We start from the raw sequence: 25749 nt of genomic DNA on the forward strand, positions 1-25749 counted from the left end.
TTTTGATAGGTCTGCCTTTATATGTTACCTGTCCTTTTTCCTTCGCTGCTCTTAATATTCTTTCTTTATTCTGTATGCTAGGTGTTTTGATTATTATATGTCGAGGGGTCTTTTTCTTTGGTCCAGCCTATTTGGGGTTCGGTATGCTTCTTGTACTTTCATGGGCATGTCCTTCTTCAGATTTGGAAAGTTTTCCCCGATGATTTTGTTGAATATGTTTTCGGCACCTTTGAGCTGGGCTTCCTCACCTTCATCTATGCCTATTATTCTTAGGTTTGGCCTTTTCATGGTGTCCCACATTTCCTGGATGTTTTGTGTTAAGGATTTGTTGGATTTATGATTTTCTTTGGTTGATAAATCTATTTCTTCTAGTTTATCTTCTGCGCCTGAGATTCTCTCTTCCATCTCTTGAATTCTATTCGTTATGCTTGTGTCCGTAGTTGCAGTTTTTTTGCCCAGCTTTTCAATTTCCAGCATTCCTTCCGTTTGTGTTGCCTTTATTTTCTCAATTTCAGTTTTCAAGTCTTGAATCATTTCCTTCACCTGGTTAATTGTTTTTTCTTGGCTTTCTGTACTTTCCTTAAGGAATTTGTTCATTTTTTCGACTTTTTGTTTGTTTTTTCCTCCATTTCTTTAAGGGATTTTCTCACATCTTCTTTGAGGGCCTCTATCATTTTTATGATGGTAATTTTTAAGTTGTACCCTTCTCCTTCCTCTGCTTTGTTGTTGTGTTCCATTCTAGTTGGTGTAGATTCCCTAGATTCTGGTGGTATCATGTTTGTCTTTCTGTTGTTAGGTGTTCTCTTGTATTGCCTTCTTCCCATAACTTCTTCCAATAGGTGTTGGTGGTGTCTCCCCCCTCTCTCTATGGTCCTTCCCCGATGGGCTTATGTGGGTCTGAGATTCAATATCTGTAGCTCTGTGTGGTCCAAGCTCTCTAGGAGGTTTCTCCACAGAGAGGGATCCAGGGATGGGGTCAAGGATGAGGATCCAGAAGAAGATGCCAGCAGGTACTCACAGTGGTCCTCTGGCCAATAGCTCTGGCCAATAGCTCTGGCCAATAGCTGGCTGAAGAGGATGAGGGCTGAGCTGGAACTTGAGAAGGTTTTGCAGGGTAGTGGGATCTCACTGGAAACTGGCGCTCTCCAGCTGAGACCTCGTTCTTTGGCAGGGGCCCGGATTTGGGGGTCAAGGATCTTGCCCACAGGAACTCCGAGTGGACCCGCAGAGATAGGCGGATCTCTGGGAGGGGCCCGGAACTCCAGCAGAGGACTGGAGGCGGGGTCAGAGACCAAGCCGGTGGAAATTAAGGGTGGTCCCGCGTGGATAGTCAGGTCTCCTTTGTTCAGAGTTGCTCCGAGAAGTCTCCGAAGTAGGGTGGACTGTTGGCTCCACCCTCTGTCCCATTGCTCAACCAGAGTGGCAGGACCGTGGGTGGGGTAGGGCACAGGGTAGGGGGGGTAGGCTGGCGGTGGGGATGGGTGGGGGTGTATCAGAGCTCCAAGGGTGCTCTCAATGGGGACCGGCTTATTTTTATTTTTATTCACATTAGTGTTTTGCCATGGTTGCCAGGTCCCCTGGAACTGGAGTTACAGCCTTGAACTGCCAGGTGGGTTCCAGGGATTGAATCTAGACTCTCCAGAAGAGCAGTCAGTGTACCCAACCCCTGAACCAACTCTATAGTCCCCTTATTTTTTTTTAAACAGGGTCTTACAGCTAAGAATCATTGAATCTCAGAGGAGATTTTGAATTTGGGCTTACAAACAATATTTTGGATTGAGTATGGAAACTCTGGGTCCAATGTAGAGGGGGTGGAAAATGAAACCTGAGAGGCACTGTGAAAATGGTCAATGGCTGGAGAAATGGTGGCACTTATTATCCTGTGTGATTATTAAGCATTATATGTGTGGCTTGAATTTCCATAGGGTATTCCATAAAATAAGAAAATTAAAAATGATGAGAAAGATTAAGAAAGGGATCAAAATATATTGTATGAAATTCTTAAGGAATGAATAAAAACATTATATATGTACACACACACACACGTGTGTATATAAATACGAACACAAGTGTGTATATATATTTTTCTGTGCCTGAGAAGCTATGCTATGCTCATTCATTTCTCTGATACAAAATCCACTGTTCAAACCTTATTTTTATTTAATGTGTATTGGCCTAAAAGTACCTGAGTACACTTGCCCTATTATCCCCATGGGAGAAGGTGGGAAAAGAGTTATCCCTAAAATTAGAATCCTTTGCTACTCCACAGTAATCTAGACTGCTCGGCCTTTTGGTCCTTCAGGTAATCAGGATCATGTAAAATGAACGACAGCAATAAACGTGTTCTTGGTAACATCTATTGCCAGGTAAGCTGGTTTCTTGCCAAAAGTGAGGCGTTCCAAGAACAAAAACAAAACATCAACAACAGAAGCGGCCCTGGAGATGGGGGAGGACCCTGCCTCCACTCTTCTCATTGGGTCTTGAATTGGGAGGAAATGGCTGGCCCTTCATCTTCTGCCTCAGTGAGCAAAGTGAGAGCTCAATTCTCTTGGTTAAAAGGAGATGTCACAAGACCTTGAGGTCCTCAAAGCAAGGAGGTTAGATTTCTCCCCACCTCCCACACTGTCCTGCCTCAGAAGGCTAGCTCTCTTCCAATTTGCCATGTCTTTCTCTGCTTTCTAGAATTTCACAGTGTTGTACCTTGACTAACGTCCATTTCTGCTCCATTTGGAGAACTCCATAGCTTCTTCGGGCTTTGAAATTCAAAATTCATGTCTTTCTTTTCAGAAAAACGTTTGGTTCCTTCATTTGTTGCCCCCCCCCCATATTGTGTTTTGGAAGTGTTATTGTTTTCCTGAGGCCTTGTTGATAAGGTGTTGACCTTTGGTTTGGTCCTTTTATTTTATTTTCTGTCTCATTTTCAATGCCTCACTCCACCCCACCCCTACTCCACCACCCCCCATTTAACTAATGATCTTTTTCTCCTTCCACTGAATTTTCATACGTTTTTACTTCCAACTCTGTTTTTGTCTAAATATTTTTCCTTTATGAAATTAGCTGTGTCTATTGCTTTTCTCATGATTGTGACAAAACACCCAAATAAAAGCACCTCTAAAAGAAATAAAGAAAAGAAAAATAAAATTGATTTATTTTGACTCGTAATTTGATGTACTATCCATAATGGTGCCAGGGGTGTGAGGTGGCTGGTCACAGTGTGTCCACAGTCAGGAAATAGAATTCTGGGGCTCAGCTCTCCTTCTAATTCAGTCTAGGAACCCCACATCGTGGAGTGGTGCTGTTCCGATTTAGACTCAGTCTTCTTGCCTCAGATACATCAGTCTCAATACTGGCTCACAGGCATGCCAAGTTGCTTATCTCTGGGGTGACTCTGGAGCTTGACAAGCTGACAAGCATTAACCATCACCAGAGGATCTTGTTATTGCTTTATTTTCCTATATCTGACTATATCAGCCCTTTGCGTAATCATGTTTTGTTGATTGTCTTCCAGGTATTTTTCTGCTGGTCTAGGTGTCTGAATTTTGTTCTAGGGAGTTTCCTCACACATTTTCTGTGATCTCTGTTTATCTTGTTTACCCATCAGGGTGACTAGCTCAGGGTACATTCCTAAACAAACTAGGACCTTTAATAGTTTTAAAGTTCACTCATGAGGCACACCTAAAAGCTGGTAAGGGTTTTTTTGTTTGTTTGTTTTGCTTCAAGAAGCTTCATGTTCCACACTTGCTTATGATTGTATGCTCTGAGAGGCAGGAGAGCTCACATGGGCCTTCAGAGCCTCTTTTGTAGAATGATAAACACTGCATCCTGCTAGCTACGGCCATGCCATTTTGTGAAGTTCCTGTTTTGGTTGAACTATAATAATTTCTGAAAAATGAAACTCAGTTGATTTCCAGGACTACAGTAATTCATTTCTAGATGCCTGTCTTCCTAGCTCTGTTGGCTAGAGGTGCAATAGTAGTAGGGATCTAGAAGAGAGGTTTCTTGATCACCTAACATTCTGTAACTGAACACTCATTGATTATCCCTGGCAAAGAACAACAGCAGAAGGACACTTTCCAATCTCCTTCCCACAGAAAACTGTAAGAAGACTCCACTCTACCACATAGGGCTGAATTCTCCCCAGAGCCCCTGACAGGCTGTTATCTGTCAGTAGTATTAATGGCTATCCTAATAGATCTCTTTAAAAAGGACAGTCCAGTGTTATCCTTGATCTCCAAGCCCAAAGCCTTTCATTTTTTCATATCTCATTCTGTTTGAGCAAGTCATGTGGGCTCCATATGGCAGAGACGCATACTCCTCCCTCAGGAAGAGGCATTCGAAATTCACTTATGAATAATAGCAATGTCTACCACCTCCCTCATGGATGTGATGTGGGAGTTCTCAGCACAGGTGGTGGGAGGTGCTGATGTTTTTACTTTGATTTTTGAATCATGATGTCTCTATGTAGCCCAGGCTATCCTCCAACTTGATGTCTACCTACCTCAACCTCGGGAGTAGCTGAAAGTACAGGTTTGTATCAAAAATACCAGCTCCTAGGAGGGGTACTTACTGAGAGTCAGCTCACTGGGCTGTTTATTGATGATAACTCTGATGTTCTTGGCTTCACAAATATTCTAGAGAAGACCCTGTCAGCCTCTCCTGTAGATACTGTCATTATGAAACCACTATGAAATTCTGGTCACGGAGCAAGGAACAGAGCCTGAGAGTAATGTCCCAGCATCCAGAACGTCAGTTTAACTTACTCCTTCTCTTACTTCTTATCCAATGCCACTGCTTTCTTATGACTATTACCCAAGTCTATGGACCCACCGCTTTATATTAAGAAAATCACATCTCAGTGCTTAGTTACTCTTTGTTGCTGTGATAAAATACCATGATCAAGGGCAACATATGGAAGAAAGAGTTAGTCCGTAATGGCAAGGAAGGCATGGCAATAAGCAGCCGTCTCAGGAAGCACACAGAAAGCAGAAAGAGTGAGCTGGAGAGAGTGGAGCCACACCCAGTGTAGTCTCCACATCCCAAGTTCCATCACCATCCTGAGCAGTTAATGCCATCACCCTGGAATCGAGTGTTCAGTGGAAGAGTCTATGGCAATGTTTTTCACTCAAACCTTAACACGGGGAGGGGGTAGTAACTTCAGGGAGCCACCGTAAGGGTTCCTGCTGCTTCTCCTGAAGACTTCTGCTCTGTTCTGTTTCCAGCAGTTCCCTCTGAGAAATTGGCACTGCACGACTCTTCTGGGACTACTGCAACGAAGTACTGCAGAATGGGTACCCAAAACAATAACAGTCTTCTTATAATTCTGGAGTATAAAAGTCCAAACTTCTGGTTAATAGGTTTGGTTTTTGGTTATTATTCTCCTTTGTGTTAGGGTTTGTTTGAGACCCCAAGTCTTCTCTCTGGGTTTTTACATGTCCACACACATTTGTGCCCTGATTACCCCTTCTAAGGAGAAAACCATGCACATTGCATTAGTAGTACTCATACAACATCACTTTAAGCACCTCTTTAAAGGTGGATATATTAAAGACACACTTCCTTAATGGCTCACATCCTTCAGGATGGTCGTGAACTTACTATGTGGCCAAGGATAACCTTAAATGCCCAGTTTATGTGGTACTGGGGATCAAACTAGGGGCTTTGAACACATTTTGCAACTGAAATATAGCCCCAGCCCTGGAATTATTGACTGTGCAAGACTTTGCTGATGTGCAACTCCCTTGCAACCTCCAAGAGAATATGTTGTGAGACACAAGGAAAGGCTGAAGACACCGACTTCTGTATGCAAGAAAAGGAAGACTGTGAGGTGGAAACTGGTTTGTTCCAAGGCTTTGAAACCCAATTCTACTTGTGCATATGTATAAACTCAGAAAAAAATCCATAACTGGCATTTAAGAAATCAAACAGAGAATTGTGTGTAGTAATTTCCTCACATTTGCAAACATAATTTTAGAAATTAATAGAAAAATAGTAATAAATGGCAGCAAAGGTCATTTACAGTTAATTTTATTTTCATTATATATTTCTGATTGTTCATGGTAGGAAGCTAGTTCATAAAGAAAATAAGATTATTCTTTCCTTATTCTAAAATAAAATATATCAAGCTAAGTTCATTGGGGAGAGACACTATGGATGCTTTTTTCTACATTGGGTTTCTCCAAGATTTCCAGTTTGTTTGTTTTGTTGTGTTTGAGTGTGTGTGTAGAGGGGCGTTGTTAGCTTGTTTGTTTTAGTAATAGGTTCTAGTGTACCAAGAAATAACTCCCAGGTTGAGAAATAGCCAAGGAAATCAGGCAGGTGAAGAATAAATTGTCACCCTACAGTTGATGCTCTGGGTTGGAAATATACCAGATGTACACTTAGCTTTGCTCTGTGAGGACCACAGTAAAACACAGCCTTTGGGATCCTTCAGAGTCCTAAACATGCAGAAAACAAACCTTGATAGAGAACTCTTAAGGGCTGTGGTATCCTGTTGCTTAGTGACCTCTCACAATATTTAGCCCTGAGGCAAGAAGAAATGAAAGTGGAAACTCTTACTGAAGGGACTGATTAGTAAGTTTGCATAAATGACTGTTTAACTACTAAATTAGAAGTTAAATCAAGGAATAAAAACATAAATGTGCATAAATAGATATCTGAGTAACAAAGAATAACTAGAATTTTCTACACATATTTTGAACATCATATGTTGTTGTCTTGGGAATTTCCTAACTGGTAGGTGTGTATATCTTACTGTGAAGTCAAAAGGCCTAAAAGTTCAGCTGGGACCACCAGTAGAACATTGATTGACCTTTCCCACACAGGGCTAAATTAGCCTAAACTCCACTCACTGGTTGCTGCTTATCTTGCCTGCCTAAGATTCCTGATTGGTCTAATAAAAATCTGAATGGCCAATAACTAGGCAGTAGAGGAATAGGTGGGACTGTCAGGCAAAGAGGATACGTAGGAGGAGGAATCTAGGCATGAGAGAGAGAGAGAGAGGGGGGGGGTAGAAAGGGAGGGAGATACCCTGGGCCTGCCAGGCAGCCACCAGCCAGCTACATGTAGAGTAAGACATACAGAATCAAAGAAAGGTAAAAAGTCCCTAGGCAAAATATAAATGGTGAGAAACAGGCTGATTTAGGTTATAAGAGCTAGTAGGACAGGCATAAGCTAAGGCTGAGCATTCCTAATTAAGTTTCTGTGTCATGATTTAAGAGCTGGTGGTGGTCCAAAAGAAAGCCTGTTACATTTGGCACCCAACATGGGGCCAGTATTTCCCAATAGAGCCTGAAAAGGCTGGGAGGAAAACAAACAAACAAACAAGCAAAAAGCAGATAAGGCTCCTTTAATAGGCTTTGCTGTACACCAAGTACTTGAGTAGTCAGCAAGCTAAGTAAAAGCACCTTCCACAGTGCATGTACCAGCTTCCTAGAGCTGGGGTGGCTAAATGAAGCTCCCAGGCAAATACAGCTCTGTGCCAGGCTCATGGATATGAGCATGGTGGAGCCAGTCACAGGCACAAAGCCACTTGGCAGCTTAAGGTTTGTCTCATGTGGTCAGAAAAGGCTAGACACACACAGTTAAGACAAGTACAGATGGAACAAACCTCTAGACAGGTTACAGTGTGTTTAAAAATGTGTATAGGCTTAAGAAAGCAAAGAAAATGGGTATAGACAGTCATGTGAAAAAAAGTAAATAGATTAAAATGGTAGTAAAACAGTAGTAAAGTCTTTTTTTTAAAAGCCACATAATGGTGGGAAGTACATAGGGAGCCTGTATCCTGTATGGTGGTGTGTGATTGAACTTTTTTGAATGCTGATAAGCTAATGACAGCTTCTGAAAGACATGGGATTGTAAAGGGCATTGCTGAATTCAACCAGCTTAGCTACTTTAGGAATGCCTTACCTTTAAAATGGAATTCAGGAGGTGTATTGCATTGGGGAAGAGGTTATGCTTTTGTTTCCACAAGAAATGAAGGATTGTGGATTCCATCAAGGTTAATAGAGATCAGGTTTGCTTTGGGGAGACTGTTGCGGTTAAATAAGGATCAGGATAAACAAATAGGCTGAATAGATGCTTATTCAGGGAGAAATAACTTACAACCTAGACAGATGAACACCAGCAAGTTCCACCGGATGCTCTCCTGTCCGAGTCCCGCCAGCAAGAGAGTGTTCCTGGTTCTTTCTCAGGACCTCCTTCCACAGGTCAATTCTGCCCATGGCTCCACCCCTCCCAATGGGCGTGGTCAGTGCCACAGAAGGAGACCAAGTAACTATCTCACTACAGGAGACTTCCTAAAAATCTTGGCTAGAGACATAAAGAAATAAAAAGGGAAAAACTACAGGACAGGTGACATATATGCTGATCCCTCTGCATGGGGACAGTTCTGAGACTGGACAACGAATGCTACAACTAGGATCCCCAGGGAATGTCATTGACCCCAGACAACAGGAGGCAGTCTAAAGAACACATTTCCTCCACTCCAAAGAAGTGGGGTGGGTGGTTTTGGTCATTTGGTGGATTATGGATGTTTGTCATCATTTAGTGGCCATATAGGAATATAGGACAAAAAGACAACTACTAACATTAAGTATTTTACATTGGTATGGATGCTGGTATATTGATACAAGGTTTTGTTTTATTTTATGTGTATTTCTACTCTTGTTTGGATTATTGTTCTTATGCAGCTCACTTTAAAATGTAATCCATAACTAAGAGATGGAAGTTAGTAGTTATTCATTTATAATAATCAAACTTGTAGTTATGTTAGGCATGTTTTCAAAGTTAAATATAGATATATTTTGGATAGATGATCTTCAAATATTTCAGAATGTGGATTTAAGTTGTCTAATAACCTAAGGCTTTTCATGACAACGAGGCACATCTGCTCCTGGCAGCACCAATCTACTACATAAAAGGATGATAGGCATTGGAGAATCTCCATATGGAGTTTGCTTTCATTGCAGCAAGGCTAGCCACTTGGACAAGAAATTTCCATTTCCTTGACTGCTGACAATATACTATACAAAGTAGACAAGCAGGACACAAAGGAAAAAGACCACCAAACTTTGCAAAAACAAGGTAGGACAGTCCTTCTAATTCCTGCTTCATACAAAAGCCTGTCAAATATTCTGGGCCTGAAGGCTAAAGATAGATGCCCCAATGTTGCAGAAAAACCTTGGGTGACTGTCAAGGAAGCCAGATGCCTGCCATTTCTATAGTTTTGGGAGTGGTCTGCATTGCATTTCCTGTTTATTCAGGTAATGTTATATCCTTCTGGGGTCTTTGATGGAGTTGAAGACTAGATAGTTACAGTTACTTTTTATTTAGGCAAAAAGGGCAAATGTGAAATATTACTTTAACTATTTGATGATGTGTTACTTTTGTTTATGCTGCATCTGTTTAATGATGTTACATTTGTTTATGCTATATTTAACTATGTGAAGATGTGTTGATTTGCCTGCCTAAGGCACCTAATTAGTCTAATAAAATGCTGAATGTCCAATAACTAGGCAATAGAGACATAGGTGGGTCTGGTGGGCAGAGAGAATAAATAGGAGGAGGAATCTAGGCCCTGGAGGAGAAGAAAGAATGAGAGAGAAAGAGAGATGCCCAGGGCCAGACAGACAGACATGGTGTGAAACATACAGAATAAAAGAAAGGTAAAAGTCCCCAAGGAAAAGCACAGAAGAGGAGAAACAGGTTAAGTTAGAAAAGCTAGTGAGGCAGGCCTAAACTAAGGTCAAGTATTTATAATTAATAAGTCTCCATGTCATGATTTGGGGGACTTGTGGTCCAAGAAAGCCTGCTACAGTAACTTCCTATGATTTTGCTCATTCAGCTATCTGTATATCCACCGTTATTCATTTATGTTGTGCTTGCCAGGAAGGCTTCAGAGATTAGTTATGACTTTAGCAATGCTATAGTCACTTCCCACTGTTTGTAGTCAGCACTCCACTAATTATTTTCATTTCATCATCTCACTTATCCTCTCAGTGGCTGCATGACTGGGCTCCCTGATTAGTACCTTTTCACAGTTGAATAGCCTAAGCTGTGGCAAGGTCATTGCCCAAATCTAGTAAAAAGGAGTTGTAAATGGAGTTCTTAATTGGTCTAAGCAATAAAAACCTGGAGTCAGATATAGAGGAAACTTTTGAGAGATCAGAGAGAAGGATCAAGCCATGTTCACACCTTATCTCCTTAGAGTCTCCCTGCTTATATCCTGTTTCTGCCCAGCTATCTCACCTCCTGTCTGTCTGTATAGAACTCCAGACCTCTATGCTTAGCTAGTGGCAAGCTCCATTCTCTAACCTTCAGACAGGCTTTATTTGTACAAACAAGATACTACCACAAGGAGTAGGTAGGATTTCACATCAGATGGTTGAAATTGAGACCTTGTTTCTGGCTACTTTCCTGGCTCATAAGGAGATCACAGTCTAGGGAAATGTAAAGACGTGTAGACATACAATTTCCATGTAGCCATTACTAATGCAGACATTCAGCACTCATTGAATACTTATTATGAACAGGGTAGAAAGTGTGCAAGACTTTAAGGCTAGAAAAATCCAAGGAGATACCAAGAATTTAGAGTCCAGGGAACCAGAGGCCAGCTGCCCATGCGGCTCCATGAACAGCTCTGTACTTACTTCTATAACAGAGTCACTACCAACTTGATCAACTTATGGCTGCCTGATGCCACACACCACTAGATCCATAGCCATAGTACTAGGACTGCATGTGCAAAGCACCCAGAATCTGATGGAGGAAATGTAAGCAGAGTTTGAAATATTCCAGATACAGGCACACGATTTCCATTCCCACCACTGTTTCTGAGGAAGCAGCTCCGATGCTCCAGTCTAGGGAAATGGGATTTGGATGCTGATATTTCACTTGTGCAGTGCTTGATGCTTGTCCACACAAGAGCCCTCGCTTCTGTAACCTGTCCTGGTTTTAGAATCTAACACCAACTTAGTCCTTATCCTTTTTGTGTGTGCACATATGAGTACAAGTGTGTGAAGGACAGAGGTCAATGTCAGGCATCTTTTCCTATTGCTTTCCACTGTATTTTTGAGGCAGGTTCTTGTATTTGGCTAGCATGACTGACAGCAAGCCCCAGGAATCCTCCTCAGTAGTGGGATTGTAGGTATTTGCCATAATTCCTGGATTTTTGCCTGGTGCTAGGTATCCAACATCATGCCTTGATGGTTGTAAACACTTTAGAGACTGACCCATCTCCCAAGGACTTCATCGACACAACACTGATTTCTAGAATGAGAAAATATCAAAACTGGTCCAGCATTGGTGGCACACACTTCTAATCCCAGCACTGGGGAGGTAGAGGCAGGCAGATCTCTGTGAGTTCCAGGCCAGCCTGGTCTACAGAGTGAGTTCCAGGACAGGCTCCAAAGCAATAAAAACCTTGTCTCAAAAAACATATATATACATACATACATACACACATATATACACACACATATATATATACACACACACATATGATGTAGAGATGTGACATTTGCTTATGTTATATTTGTTTAACAATATGAAGATGTGTTGATTTGCCTGCCTAAGGTACCTAATTAGTCTAATAAAATGCTGAATATCCAATAACTAGGCAGTAGAAGGATAGGTGGGGCTGGTGGGCAGAGAGAATAAATAGGAGGAGGAATCTAGGCCCTGGAGGAGAAATATATATATATATATATATATATATATATATATATATATATATCTTAAAACCATACAAAGATGAGTTTTGAACTGTGCTAAATTCCAGTTTTGTTCCTTCTTGGATCTGTGCATAAATCACCCAACTTCACACAACTTAAATTTCCTCATCTCTAAGATGATGATAGTAATCTATTTCCTTGGGTCTTGGCAAGAATGAGATAGTGGGATTTGACAGTGGATTTGTTTTGGTGTCTGTTTGGTTGGGTAATAACACCCACATATAGTCAAACATTATCTTGGATACTCCAAGTATGTGTTCTTGAGGATACATTTTATGTGTAAACAGATGCACTTGGAGTAAAGCAGATTGTCCAGACTCCTACTATACATCTCTGTATCTCATTTGGATCACCTGTGGCTTTTGTCCCTTTCTACCCACAATGCAACCCACACAGTCATGGATGCTCCTCTGACACAGCCCTTCTACCTTGGATTAATTCATTGTCACTCACTAGGAACCAAAGGCCTAAAAGAAAGGGTACTGTTTGGCAGGATCTACTCACTGATACAAAAAAAAAAAAAAAACCAAACCCGAAAACCAAAAATCAAAACCTATCCACCAGTTCAAGAATACTTGCTGAGAGTCTAATCAAGATAAAACATCTGCCTGGATATTAAGATCTCATCACTAATGGGCAACCCCTCCCTCATGGTCCTTATTTGCTATTTAGTATGTAATTTAATTGATTACTTTAATAATTCATTCAATTAAACACTTGCTGAACACATAGTCCATGTTAGGGCTTTTGTAGCTATTAGAAGTCTAGCACAGGATAAAGAAAACAGGAGCCCCTGTCTTCTTAGAATTTACATTCTAATTCGAGGAAATAGAAAATATCCAAGGACTCTCATAAAGAGTGCACCACCCAATCCCAAGTGTTGTTCTTTTGATACAACTATTGCCTAAGAAACACAAACATGAGACTCAGCGCCCACTGGAGTTTATTGAGAGAGGGAAGAGAAAGGGGGTAGCTGGTGGCCAACCGAAAGCAGGGGAGAGAGAAGAAAGAAAGAGCAGAGAGAGAAGGCCAGAGAGAAGGCCAGAGAGAGAGGGCCAGAGAGAGAGGGCCAGAGAGAGGGGCACACTTGGTGCACTTGCTTTAAAAGGAGGGGGGGCTTGCACATGAGTAACTGAGTCCCCTGTGCAGCCAGGTAAAGCTTGAGCAGCCAGGTAAAGCCTGATGTATTGATGACATAGCCATGAACGTCCTGCCCATTATCGGGGGCAGGGTTAGCAGACTGCTGGTTCCCAACACCAAGTGCAATAGGAAGCATCGTGTAAACTAAGAAGTTTGAACGTACAACTGGGCCCACTAGGTTTGAAGTCACTTTACGCCCTATGTTAGCTATAAACCCCATCAAGCTATAATTTTTCTATAATGTAGTGACCTTACCTGCAAAATGCTGATAGTTAGGGCCTATTTCACAGCAATTCTTTTTAGAACTAAGGTATTTAAGAAATACTTAGGATGGTACCACATGTTCATTACTAGATACATAATAAGTTTTTCAAAAAAAATAAATAAATTTAAAGAAACCATCATCTTAAGATATCCCGAGTAGAAATATGATATGGGTGAGCTTCTTGGATTTAAAGAAACGAAGTAAGAGTTTGCCTTTCCAGGGCTGGAGAAGTGGCTCAAAGGTTAAGAACGCTAGCTGTTCTTCCAGAGGTCCTGAGTGCGATTCCTAGCAACCGCATGGTGGCTCACTACCACATGGTGTCCTTTTCTGGCCTGCGGGGATACATGTGAACAGAACACTGCATGAATAATACACAAATCTCAAAAAAAAAAAAAAAAAAAAGTGTTCGCCTTTCCAACATGTTCTCATGCCAAATCCCGGTATGTTTTGATCATTTACCCAACCTCATTTGTCCCCTCCTTTTCCAGGTTCCCACCTTGGATGCTTTTGTTGAAAAATAATTATTAGTTTTCATCAAAGAAATAAAACAAAATACAGAGCATACAAAAAAGTTGGCCAACTGCCCTTCCACGTGGTCCCAGTATTTCCAGCAGATCAGGAACAAGGCTCCCAGGTCATGGCTCTCCCATGACTTGAACCCAGGTCAATGCCTTTAATGACTCAGAAAATGAAAAAAAATCTCAATTTCCTTCATGAGATTGAGACTTGGTCTGGCCTCTCCCAATTTTCTTGATTATCAGGTGACACCTGTGTTGTAATTGGAAAGCATGGTTCTCTGAAAATGACTGAGCATCAGTAGCCTGTCTCAAAAATCTCTCTGATATGGACTGCATACATTGAAATATGCCACAGCCTCATAACTGAACACCAGGTTCATTCACTTGCATAACCAGATGCCAGGCTTCAGGTTGGGCAATGCCTTAAACCAGCAAGGCTAGTGTTTTTTTTTTTTTTTTTTTTTTTTTTGGTCAAATAAGAAAAAGAAGACTTTGGATTATACATATCTGAGGGGTAGGACACCTGTCTCTGAGTGGTGGACCAGAGCCCTTCCTGGAAGCATGGCCCTTCTTGACACCAGAAGGTCAATAATAGATGTAAATTTCTGAACAAACTCTCCTTCCATCCTGAGCACCTTTCCCACGTGAGATGTTCACAGCAGCCCTGGGAGAGAAGGGTCACCATCTCCCTAAGAAACCAGGTGACATACCCAGATTCCCACAACAAGCTAATGGGAAATTCACATCAAGCACTGCCCTCGAGTTAAGTAACTAAGTGTTCCACCTGACCAAAAGTACTCCCTTAAAATGGGACCATTAGTGCTAGGATACAACAGTTCTGAGAAAATTGGGACACGTTGGTTAACCCATGTTTAGTATAGCATTTACTATAAGATAGCTCAGGTTGATGGCTTATGTGGGCGTCAGCTATAAGATACCTAATCATCCTCTCACTGCCAATGATTTGGGGCAGGTAGGATCCTCAGAAATGCAGCTACCTATAGTACCACTGCAGAGCTGTCCTCTGCTTCTGTGGTCCAGAATAGATTTCCAAGAGTCACATCTGTGATCCAGGTAGCAGGAAGGAAGGGAGAGGAAGACAGAGAACCAAAGAGTAATCCTGTCTTGTTCCTTAAGGAAGAATCTCAAGTTTCCTAGCATGCTTCTTCTGGTACCCATTCACCAACACTCATGTGAGTTCATTTAGTCAGAGAATAGGCCAAATGGCTTTGCTTTGAACTAGATAAACTTGCCAATTTTTCAGACAGAGGTGAGAATGAGTGTTGCAAAACAGCTATGTAAGGAGTACGGTTTTTCTTCCTGCTCGGTCTTGTCCCGCCGCAGCGCCAGCCCCAATTAACACTCTGAGACTCTGTATTTGATATAATTCTGTTGGCCCATTACTTGTTTCTTATCGGCTAGCTCTTTCTTAAATATTAACCCATTTCTATGTATTTCCACATGGTCTTACCGAGAGCGGAGGAATTGTGGTTCTGTTCTCTCCAGACTCTCCATGTTGACCCCTCCCTCCCACTTCCTCTTTCCTCCTTGTCTCCTAGTCCCGCCTATCTTTCTTTCCTATTGGCCAACAGTGCTTTATTCATTAACCAGTATGAGAAAATATATAGAATGACATCTCCCATCACAGCTAAATTAACAGGCTCATTGAATTCTCACTATTGAGTAAATATACACAGATGCCCATTAGCTTTATCATTATGACTATCCAGGTACATGCACTTGGCACTTGGCTCTTAGAGGGACTAACAGGGAATCATATATGAGAAGCCCTGGTTTAATTATTAGAAGATAGACAGACAGACAGACAGACAGACAGATATAGGTAGACAGATATAGGTAGACAGACAGACAGACAGACAGACAGACAGACAGACAGACAGACAAAGTAGATACACAGTATCACTGTGTATGACTTTCCCAGGAGGACTTTGATCTGAATGTTCTTGTTCTTAGTGAGTTCTCTCCTTGAGCTTACGAGACAAGGTGTGTCCTACATGGCATCCTCACGAAGGAGTCACCCAGGCATTTTAAACTATTTGAAGGATCAATAAAATTGTGCTGTTGTTAGAGAATTGGCATATGCTCTTTAAAATGATATTTTTGGAAATAGAAACATCTGTGGTCTCTATGGCTTAAATAGCCTATCACCCCTCCTCCCCGTTTTTATTATTGAATAGGGAATTAGATGCTTCTGAGCCTTTTAACGTAAGAGAGGCATCAGTGTTTTTTGGTATTAGCCAGTAATTATGACCTTTTACATTTCTTTCCCTTGTCTTTATTAACTAACATTCAGATGCCAGAAACCCTTCAAGGTAGGCGCTGTACAATTTTACAATGGGTGAAGAAGCTTTTGGCCTGTGCAGCAGAAGCATTGTGATCCTCACACCTAACACTGATGCTCTCCTCCACAAGGTTCTCTGCTGCCCTCTAGTGCCTCTCTTCTCATATTTTCCCTACTGCATGACAAAACAAGGTCTTGAGAATAATGACAATCAAAGCCACCACTTTCCAATTTTTATGGCTTACAATGTACATCATGCACGTTCTGCTTAACAAAACCAACGGGCAGAGAAGCTAAGTACATTGGCCAACATCACACACATACAGGTTGACTGGTATACAAACCTAATCAGTCTTACTTGACCAATGAATTTTGTTTCTGGTTTTTCACGACAAGGATTTTATGTTGAATAACCTTGGCTGTCCCAGAACTCATTCTGTAGACCAGGCTGGCCTCGAACTCACGGAGATCTGCCTGTCTATGCCTCCCGAGTGCTGGGATTAAAGATGTGAGCCACCACTGCCTGGCTTGACCAGCGAATTTTACTGCCAGACAAGAGTATGTCAGGCAGCAAGCATTGTGTGCTTAGGAATGATAGTGGGTACTAAGGAACTGAGATGATAGGTCAGGGAAGAATCAAATGTGGCATGAACAGGGAGGGCCACGAGCTTCCCTCTATTGTCACCATTGATCTTAATCACCCTTCTTCATGTCCAAGAAAGAGGATATTTCTCATTCTGTGAAGGTGAGCTGTCAGCCTGACCTTTAATGTTATCCGACTGGTCAGCCATGGTCAGGAGAGCAGGGACTGGATTGGAAATGCCAAGGCAGGCAGCCGAAGTCCTCATTGTCTTAAGAAATGAAAACAAATTCTTAGATTTGGGGTCGGAGGGTTTGTTCCCTCTTCATCTTTGTCAAAGGAGGAGGGATTTGGAAGGGATCTCATTTGAGATGGAGCCAACTGTGAAGAAACCATTCTCAAAATATAGCTGGATATTTATTTCTCCCTTAGGTGGGAAAGTGTTAACTCAAAGCCTGTGAAAGATTGTAGTTGGTCCTTTTGATGGGTGAGAGAACCAACAACTCTATTTTTATTACCACCCTACCCTTCAAGGTCCTTAGGTATCAAGGACTCAGCTTCTAATCTGAGCGTGCTTGTCAAGGGATTTTCAAGCCCCAACACCATTCTTAAAAACAGAACTGGTAGAGTTCTCACAAGTGTTAAACAGTTTCATAAAACTTTTACACATCTCTTCCTGTAGGATGCACAAAACAGTGCAACAGGGAGCGGGTATTCTACTTTCCTTTCTGTTCCTGTGATAAAATATTCTGGCCCAAACTGACTTGCATTTCTGAGGGAAGTCAAGGCAGGAGCTCAAGGCAGGAGCTTGAAGGCATACTTGTTTGCCATTCCATGATACATTATCGTCAACCAAGGAATCCACTACACAGACAAAGAAGTGTGGCAGGAGCCACAGAGGACACCGCTTGGTAGCTCACAGACAGGCCTTATGCCAAGTTAGCTTTTGATATGGTTCAGAACTATCTGCACAGGGACTGATGCTGCCCACAATGGAGTAGACCCTTCTACATCAATTATTGCTCAAGACAATTGCCACAGATATACCCATAGGCCCATCTGACCTAGGGAGCTCCTGGACCAACTCTCTCCTCTCATAACTACAGGCTGTGTCAAGTTCACAGTTCAAGCTGGCCCTGACAATGGGTATTATTATGACCCCCATTTCACAAGGAGAATTGGAGCTTGTTGTAGGGAGTGATGTGTTGGTTCTTCACATCAGACAGATGTATGCAACACTTTTGGGACTGATAAAGCAATTAAGTATCAGGACCATTCATTACCTGCTGTCCTCCTCTGTTAAATCTATTTCCAGACATAGCCATGAGTGTATTCTCTAGCACTGAAGGATATACCAATATCAAGAAGCCAAGCAGAATCTTTTACCTCACCCTTGGGTAGTGGAGTAACTGGGGATGTTATGTTTGCCTGGGTGACTCCCAAATCTGTTCCTTGCCCTCCTGGAGAACTCATAAAATCCAAATAGCATTGAAAAAAATTATATACACTCAAAGAGTTCTGTTGTTACAACGGAGATGACTGACAGCTACACTTTGCTGAGAGCCTCATGCAATAACTGATAGTTCTCTCTTCTCCATTGGTCTGCTCTTGCACCAAGCATTTAAGTGCTGTCTCACATTTGTCTCACTTAGCAAGAACCACCTCTTTGTTATATATAATTGTATAGCATCCTTAGAGGCGCACGAGTGGATTTTCCTCATAGAGAGAAGATTGCCATTTCATGAGTCCCATACCCAATACTTTTCTTTTAAGCACTGAAACAAAGATTCAGACTTTGTTCATGAACAAATACATTGTACATCAAGGGCACCGGGAGTTTAAAAAGACAACTTCCAGGGTAGCTGGTTCTTGTGTGGACCAAGAGGAAGAAAGGGAGGAGCAAGAAGAGGAATGTCTTAGGGGAAAAGAGAAGCTAGGGCAGGAGGAAAGAGAAGAAAGCAGAAGAAGGAAGGGAGGGAAGGAAGGAGGGAAGGAAGAAAGGAAGGCAGGAAGGAAGGAAGGCAGGCAGGAAGGAAGGAAGGAAGGAAGGAAGGAAGGAAGGAAGGAAGGCAGGAAGGAAGAGAGCCAGCCTCAGGGGGAGAAGGCCTGGCATCAGACCCTGTGTATGGGTGACCAAGCCAGACATCCTCAGGCCTCAGTTGGTTCAGCTGGGCCTGCTCCAGAGGAAGAAGTTGCAGCTTGATGAGGGGTCATTAGGAGGACCTTGTGGTCTTGCGCATATGTAGAAATGCCGGCCCATATTGGGTCCTGGTTTTTTCACAATCTGCATCACACATGACTCCCTGTGGCCTCTTCAGAGGGGTGAGGGTGAGGGCCCACTCAACACAGACTTCCAGAACAAGATCTGTACCACCTTCTTATCTTTGACCTCAGAGATCTTGGTCTGCTGATTCACTGTTGTGGCTATCACATCCTCTTCTGGAGTCTTTGGGGTACCAAGAGTGCCCACAAGAGGCAGCCTAGGAAATTCTACATCAGGAGAAGTTCGGGGAAGGCAATTAGAAGGCAGAAAATAATTCATCAGGTTTTTCTGGCATCTTCTGGAGCCACCTTGATGTATTTCAAGCCTGGATGAGTATCTGTGGTTCTGTGCTTTTTGTTTCTGCACCTGGATTTGACGGCTGGGCTGCGGGACTTGCTGTCCCCATGTAGGTTCTTGTTTATGAGGGACTAGGAAACCAAGAATCTTGAGCTGGGTACCTGAAAACTCAGGGAAGAAACTCGTACACAGGGCGGGGCACTGTTTTGCTGGCACAAACACAGGACATATTCAAGACAGCTCCCACAGGGCAGTGGTCGGAGCCCTTCACTTCAGGGAGCAGGAAGGCTGCTTGGAGCGTGTCTATGATTAGAGTCCTATCTCCTAGTACATAGCCAAGTCGGGCACCGTAGTTGAGACAGCAGGCACCAGCGATCATTGACCAGCAGGTAAAGGCTCTCCTGTTTTGGATAGAAATAACGGTAGCTATCCATAAAAGGCCCAATCTGGTACTCCAAATCACTGAGCAAGCCATCCATCCATTTACACCCTGGGTCTTCTTCGAAGCACTCTAGACTGCCAGCATCGTAATGGTCAATGGGACGGTGAGCTGTATTCACGTCCCCCAGGATTATTACATGGCAGCCGGCTGCCAGGAGCACTTCTGCCCTGATTTGCAACAGGTGATAGAAATGCATCTTGAAGGTCAGCCGCTCAAGCTTCCCAGGATCCGCATACAGGCAGTACATGTTGATAAGGGTCAAGGGCTTCTCCTTCCCTTCCCACATACAGATCTTGTGATGTGTAAGGAGAGCCCGGCCCTCACTATCCAGAGCCCGTAGCTGCTCTTGGGTGAACTCTGTCATGTTTCCATAGCAACCAACATCCCCATTCTGAATGGCAAACAGACCACTCAGGCCTTCTTCAGCAGCCACTGGGGTAGCGCTGTCCTTACAGAACGTGGCAACACCAGAATAACCACGCTGGCTGCGGCTGAAGCTAAAATAGGAGTTGTAGCCCTCAACAACAGCTAGAGGCTCCGTCAGTGCATCTCTGGTCACTTTGGTCTCCTGGAGACAGACAATATCAGCGTCCAACTCTTCCAAAATGTGTCGCAAGGCCTTTGAACAGTTACTGGGTACCTGGTATCCCGGAGTTTGCAGGGGCCTCCGGATCCCATTGACATTCCAGCTTACTATGCGCAACATTTTGATAAACTGTTACCGGGAAGTTAACGAGCTCCCACCTTCCTCGTGCAATGGTGCAGGCGTTCGCTTCCTCCAAACCACTGGACTGCTCACGGGGGCTTCAAGTCCAGTTGCCTTCGGTGAGAGATGAACTATGTTAAAAACACTAAGTGTAGTGCAGATCCCAAAAAGGAAGGAAAGCTGGGTTGTATATGCTTGTAATGCCAGCACTCAGGAGGCAGGGGTTTGCAATGAGTTCAAGACCTACCTGGGCTACATAGTAAGACCGTATCCAAAAACCAGGGAAGTGTGGATGGTGAGAAGAACATCTATGGTTCTTTTCTTTGGCCGCGCACGGACTCAGACTCCCAAGTTCCTGATTCCCTTTCTCCTGTATCCAAACGTCCCCTTAGTGTGTCAGGTTAGTTACAACTGGTTTTCCAAAAACTATCACTAAAAAGCAAAAGAGTGCTCTTAAAAGAACTGGATCTTTAACCAGAGGAAGACAAAGAAACGAGTGTGACGGATAGTCTTGGTTGTGAAATTGGCTACATCTGGAATTAAATGAAACCTAAAGGATTGGCCACATCGTTGAGGTATTTGTTTATTTTCTTAACTAAAGCATTTGAAGTAGGAAGGCCCACTTCTAATTCAGATCTTTGATGTGGAGTGAGTTCCAGGACAGCCAGGACTGTTTTACAGAAAAACACTGTCTTGAAAAAAAAAAATCACATTTCAGATTCTATTACATTCAATTTAATACAACAACATTTGATGGACAATAATACAGGCTATTAGTTCCATTAAAAAAAGAAGTTAGCAAATATACAAAATATAAAAACACCACATGAGAATGTTAAAATGAAATAACAATATGAAATTTTAACTGCTGTATGGAATAGGTTTTTCTTGAGCAATGGTCATATACAGGAAGAGTTGAGCTGACCATGTAATGCTGCCAAAATTTGTTGGGAACTTCTTCCATCTCTGGCGTTGACATTGGAATAGAGGGCTCTCCCTGACACCGTCAGCTTTACATCAGGGTAGCGTCTGAGAATTTCAGTGTCTGAGACTTTCATCATGATGATGCTACAGGGGATCTAAGAGCCAAATTGTTTAGATATCTGACTACATGATGCATGTTCAGGATTCTTCACACACTGAATAAACCTGACAGGCCTGTGGGAGATAAACAAGAAAGGAAATTAAGGGACAGGATGAGGACTGGAAAGATGGGTCATGAACTAAAGGCACTCACTGCCTTGCCCAATGACCTGAGCATTTGATCTCCAAAGTTCATGTGGTAGAGCAAGACACTGAGTCTTGCAAGTTGTTCTCATATGCCCACATGGCGAAAGCTATAGTGTGTGCACAAATGTGCAGACACATACACATACAGTAAATAAATAAATAAATAAATAAAAATGTAACAAAAATTTAAGAGGAAAGAGACTGAATGATGCACCCATTATTCAGCTCATCAATGAAGGAAGACCTTCCTTGGCAACCAAAGGGAAATGGACCACTGAGCATCCACACACATGCCTCCCCTCAGCAACAGCACTGAGAAATGCATGCCTAACCCAGGAGTAAATGACTCAAAAGTATGCCCCAGGTTAGTTGCAGTTCACTTGTAAGGCCATAGCAATAAATACCAAGGAGGGTGTGTGATCAGAATATGTATGGATGTGAAAAAAGAACATGTAGTTCAAATATGTCCCAAGTACATGACAGCTGATGCTCATGAGACAGCAGATGTGACCGCTGAGACCAGGCCCACCCACAGTTTTTGAGGATTCTGATTTTCTTCATTAGGAAGCTTCCCAATGACTTTTGGGTGAAAGCATGAGACAGCACACAACTCGGGGACTGTCCTTAAGAGGTTTGGATGGACTGTCAGAGGACCATGCTCCCTGTACACATAGCACACGTTCAGTATCTAACTGGCAAATTAAAAAGACTGTCATTTTCGTAATTGTGAGCTAACAAAACCATGGAGACGGTGTTCTGCAACCTTCTCCTAGTCCTCTAGTACTCTTTTCCATACAAAGCATCTTTGAATGACTTAGAATGACTTGCCAAGTCAGCAGTCTACAGGGTTTCTTCTATAGTTGGTCATTTCTTCTGTTGTTGTTGTTGTTTTTTTTTTTCATTTAACTTCTGCAGCATGTTGATGGATTTTTTTTTTCTGACAGTTTCCAAAGAACAGCCAGCTGATTGATGGGAAGTTCCGGTCACCTGGGAAATGGGCCATCCATCTTTTAGATCTGTCCTCCTGCCTTTGAGCTATGGTAGGTGATGTGAAGAGACACAGAAACATTCCATCTCTTCAGCTTGTGCATTCTTTACAAAGCCTTTTCTCTATGCTTTTGCCTTGGTTGAAGCTAGTCCTCATAGAAAAAGCTCCAAAAGTGATTCTTTGTAGAGGCAGATGTCTTTGTCTGTATCATTGACCATAACCAATTAAAAACAATGAGGGGCCCCCAGTTTTGAAGTAATGGGTAGCTTTAAAGATATATACTTGCCTATAGTAATGGTAAATTTGGGTTAAGAATTTGCATTATTGGTTTTGGTTTTAATCTTGAAAGATAAATCTTTGTAGACTGTCATGTGGAAATTTACCAAATAATAGGCATTTACATTTGAATCTAAGTAAGGAGATCTCACATCCAGTCATAGCCAGTCACAGAATTTTAAAACTTGGGAGAAAAGTCTTGGTGAGACATGTTTGGTTCCCCTGAAGCCCAGCAGTAAAGCAGGAAGCGTGTCCTCCGAGGGTCAGTCAGCTTTTAGAGCAAGCCACTGCTTAGGGCTGGCAAGGAAGGAGGAAGGGGATGAATGGTCAGGCAATCAGATTTAAGTTATTGGCTAGGGAAACAAGCTAGGTTTGGTGGCAGGGCAAAGGTCATCATACATCACACACTACCAAGGCCTGAGAGGGATCCCCGAAGTCCTCTCAGCTCTCAGAGCTGTTTTGTTCACAAGAAATCAACTACTGTCCTGGATACATGGCTCAGTGGTTAAGAGCACTGACAGTTCTTCAGAGGATGAAGTTCAATTCCACACACTCACATGGTGACTCACAACAATCTATAATTCCAACTCTAAAGGACCTAATACCCTCTTCTGGCCTCCAGGCACATGTCATGGATGCAGGCAAAATACCTATACATTTAAAAAAAAATAATATATTTAAGAGGCTGGAGAGATAGCAAAGAGGTTAAAAGCACAGGATGCTCTTCCAGAAGCCCTGAGTTCAGTTCCTAGCATGGTGGCTCACAAACATTTATAATGAGATCTGGCACCTTCTCCTGGTATGTGGACATACATGTAGGCAGAACACTGTATACACGATAAATCAGTCTTTAAGAAAAAAGAGTTGAAGAACAAGTTACTGGGAAAGTATTTCTATTTTTGTTTCCACAGAAAATGAAAAGATGTGGATTCCTTCCAGACTAATGTGGTTTGATCACACCAGACCGCCTGAAACAGAGTACAAGCTGATCCTACATTCCAAACAGCTGGACAAAACAGCCCTACAGACTACAGCTAGGATATCTGAATCTTCTTCGAATCCCCCAAGACAGCGCCCCTTACCAGCAGGAAGTAGTTTGGAAAGAACGACGCCCAAATTCCCAAATATTGTGTATAAATGTTTGTTTTCATTTAATTGGACTTTGTTATATAAAATTAAATAAAAAATACTCTATATGCAAAAAAAAAAAAAAAAAAAAAAAAAAGAAAAAAGAAAGGAAGAAGAAGAAGGAGGAGGAGGAGGAGGAGGAGGAGAAGGAGAAGAAAAATCAGTTACCTGTAGTTATCCTGGCAGGCAAAAGTAATATTCCTTTTCTGCAAAATCAACTTCAGCTCATTTAAGGAGGAGCCTGAACATGAGTTACTAGGGAAGAAAGAAAATATTTAAATAATAATATCTTTCAAACACTCTCTGAGTGTCTTACTTCCTCTGTGTAACTATTGCAGGGAACAGCATTGAATAGAGGTGAATCATATGTCCACCTCTGGGGTTCTCAAGTCAGCAGGAACGAGGGTGTGAAGCATTCCCTGTCCATTGTGGAGACAGAATTAAGACTCTACAAGGAGGGCTAAGTGCAAAGTAATCCCCTTTCATCTGCTGAGCCTGTCTGTTCCCAGTGTGTTCTTGTGACCTTGGATTTCTTCACAGGGTTATACTAAGTAGTGACATACCTGGAACCTGCTTCGATGTTATGCATCACCCATGCTTGGAGTTTATGAATCTTATTTGGGTTCAAGTTAAAGACTTCCACACTTCCAAAGGTGCTAAAACAGAAGAGATAAATAACATCTTTGACCCCAGGCCAAAATGCAGGCCATCCATACCTCCTGCCACCATCCAGCCAGACACCACTGATAGAGCCTACCTTGCCTCTCACCCTTCTTCATTCAATATGACTCTTGGTTATCAGATGTCCAAAAATAAGTTTTATTTTCAAGACAGGGTTTCTCTGTGTTACAGCTCTGGCTGTCCTGGAACTCTCTTTGAGACCAGGCTGGCCTCAAACTCATTGAGATCTGCCTGCCTCTGCTTCCCATGCTGGGCGTGCACCATCACTGCCCAGCTCATGGTAAGAATCTAACTATACTTTGGTGCTGACTAATGTTTATAAATAAGACACTTGATGTTCAAAGAGTAGCATTACAGAGAGCTGGTTACAACCAGAGCCTCCACTCACCAACACCTTTCTCAAATTCTTCCTTGTTAGTGTGAACAGCTCCCTCACATGTGGCAGAGACTTAGATTCTGAGTGCTAGCCCTTTCATCCAGACTGCCATAGGAAAAGAGGGTCAGAAGAAGACAAAAGGGTTAATGCTGCTTTGTGCAATTAAATACTAAAAACAGAAGAGAGGAACCCAGAGTGCCCAGAGAAAATTAATATGTGCTTCCGCCTTCAGAAGATTTTTATCAGAGAAGGTTAAGGAACAAAGGCCATGGATGTGGTAGAACCAACATGAAAAGGAAGCCAGAGATGGAAAGCTTGAGTGTGGGCCATTTCAGTTCTGAGGAATAAATGATAAAATAATAGCTGATATGCGCTGGGGAGTTTTCATCAGGCATGGAGCTCAGTACCATCCACAGAATATCGTGATTTATCTCTATAGCTTCCTCACTTTATCACTTATGTATACAGGGACTCCCAGAGGGTGGATGCCTGCCCAAGGTCACACAAGGTATGTGTAACAATCTCTGGTGTTCTTTGCTGACAATGCTGCCAACAGAGGATAAAGATCAGAGCCCAGCATGGCTTTTGATGTCCCAGTGATACTTCTATTGTTCAAGTGGGATTCCCACTCTTCACAGGCGAGAGAGGAGTGAGCCATCGTTCCTGAATGATGAAGATGCAGATAGGATATATTGGGGAGGCAGGCTAGACAGTACAGATGAAATAGGAGGGTAGAATACGAGGGGGAAAGAGAGCTGAGAAAATTATGTGAGACCTCAAAAAGTCAAGAGCGATGGCTAGAAACCATGTGATGCAAGATTTTATACA

At 42.4% G+C, this 25749-nt stretch overlaps 1 protein-coding gene and 1 pseudogene across 1 annotated transcript in view; both read right to left on the reverse strand.

Annotated features, from left to right (window-relative positions):
* Nucleotides 1-18661: 18661 nt before the first annotated feature.
* Nucleotides 18662-20249, reverse strand: LOC127233715 (DNA-(apurinic or apyrimidinic site) endonuclease 2-like; annotated as a pseudogene).
* A 560-nt stretch (nt 20250-20809) lies between these two features.
* Cd38 (CD38 molecule) overlaps nt 20810-25749 on the reverse strand; it is a 36755-nt gene continuing 31815 nt past the window's right edge. The window contains exons 6-8 of the mRNA XM_051200238.1: nt 24428-24520; nt 24033-24119; nt 20810-21400 (exon numbers count right to left, since the gene is read on the reverse strand). Coding sequence (XP_051056195.1) covers nt 21322-21400; nt 24033-24119; nt 24428-24520 — 259 coding nt within the window. The 3' untranslated portion in view covers nt 20810-21321. The remainder of the gene's footprint in view (nt 21401-24032; nt 24120-24427; nt 24521-25749) is intronic.

The sequence above is a fragment of the Phodopus roborovskii genome, unplaced genomic scaffold, assembly GCF_943737965.1.
Source record: "Phodopus roborovskii unplaced genomic scaffold, PHOROB, whole genome shotgun sequence".
NCBI lineage: Eukaryota > Metazoa > Chordata > Mammalia > Rodentia > Cricetidae > Phodopus > Phodopus roborovskii.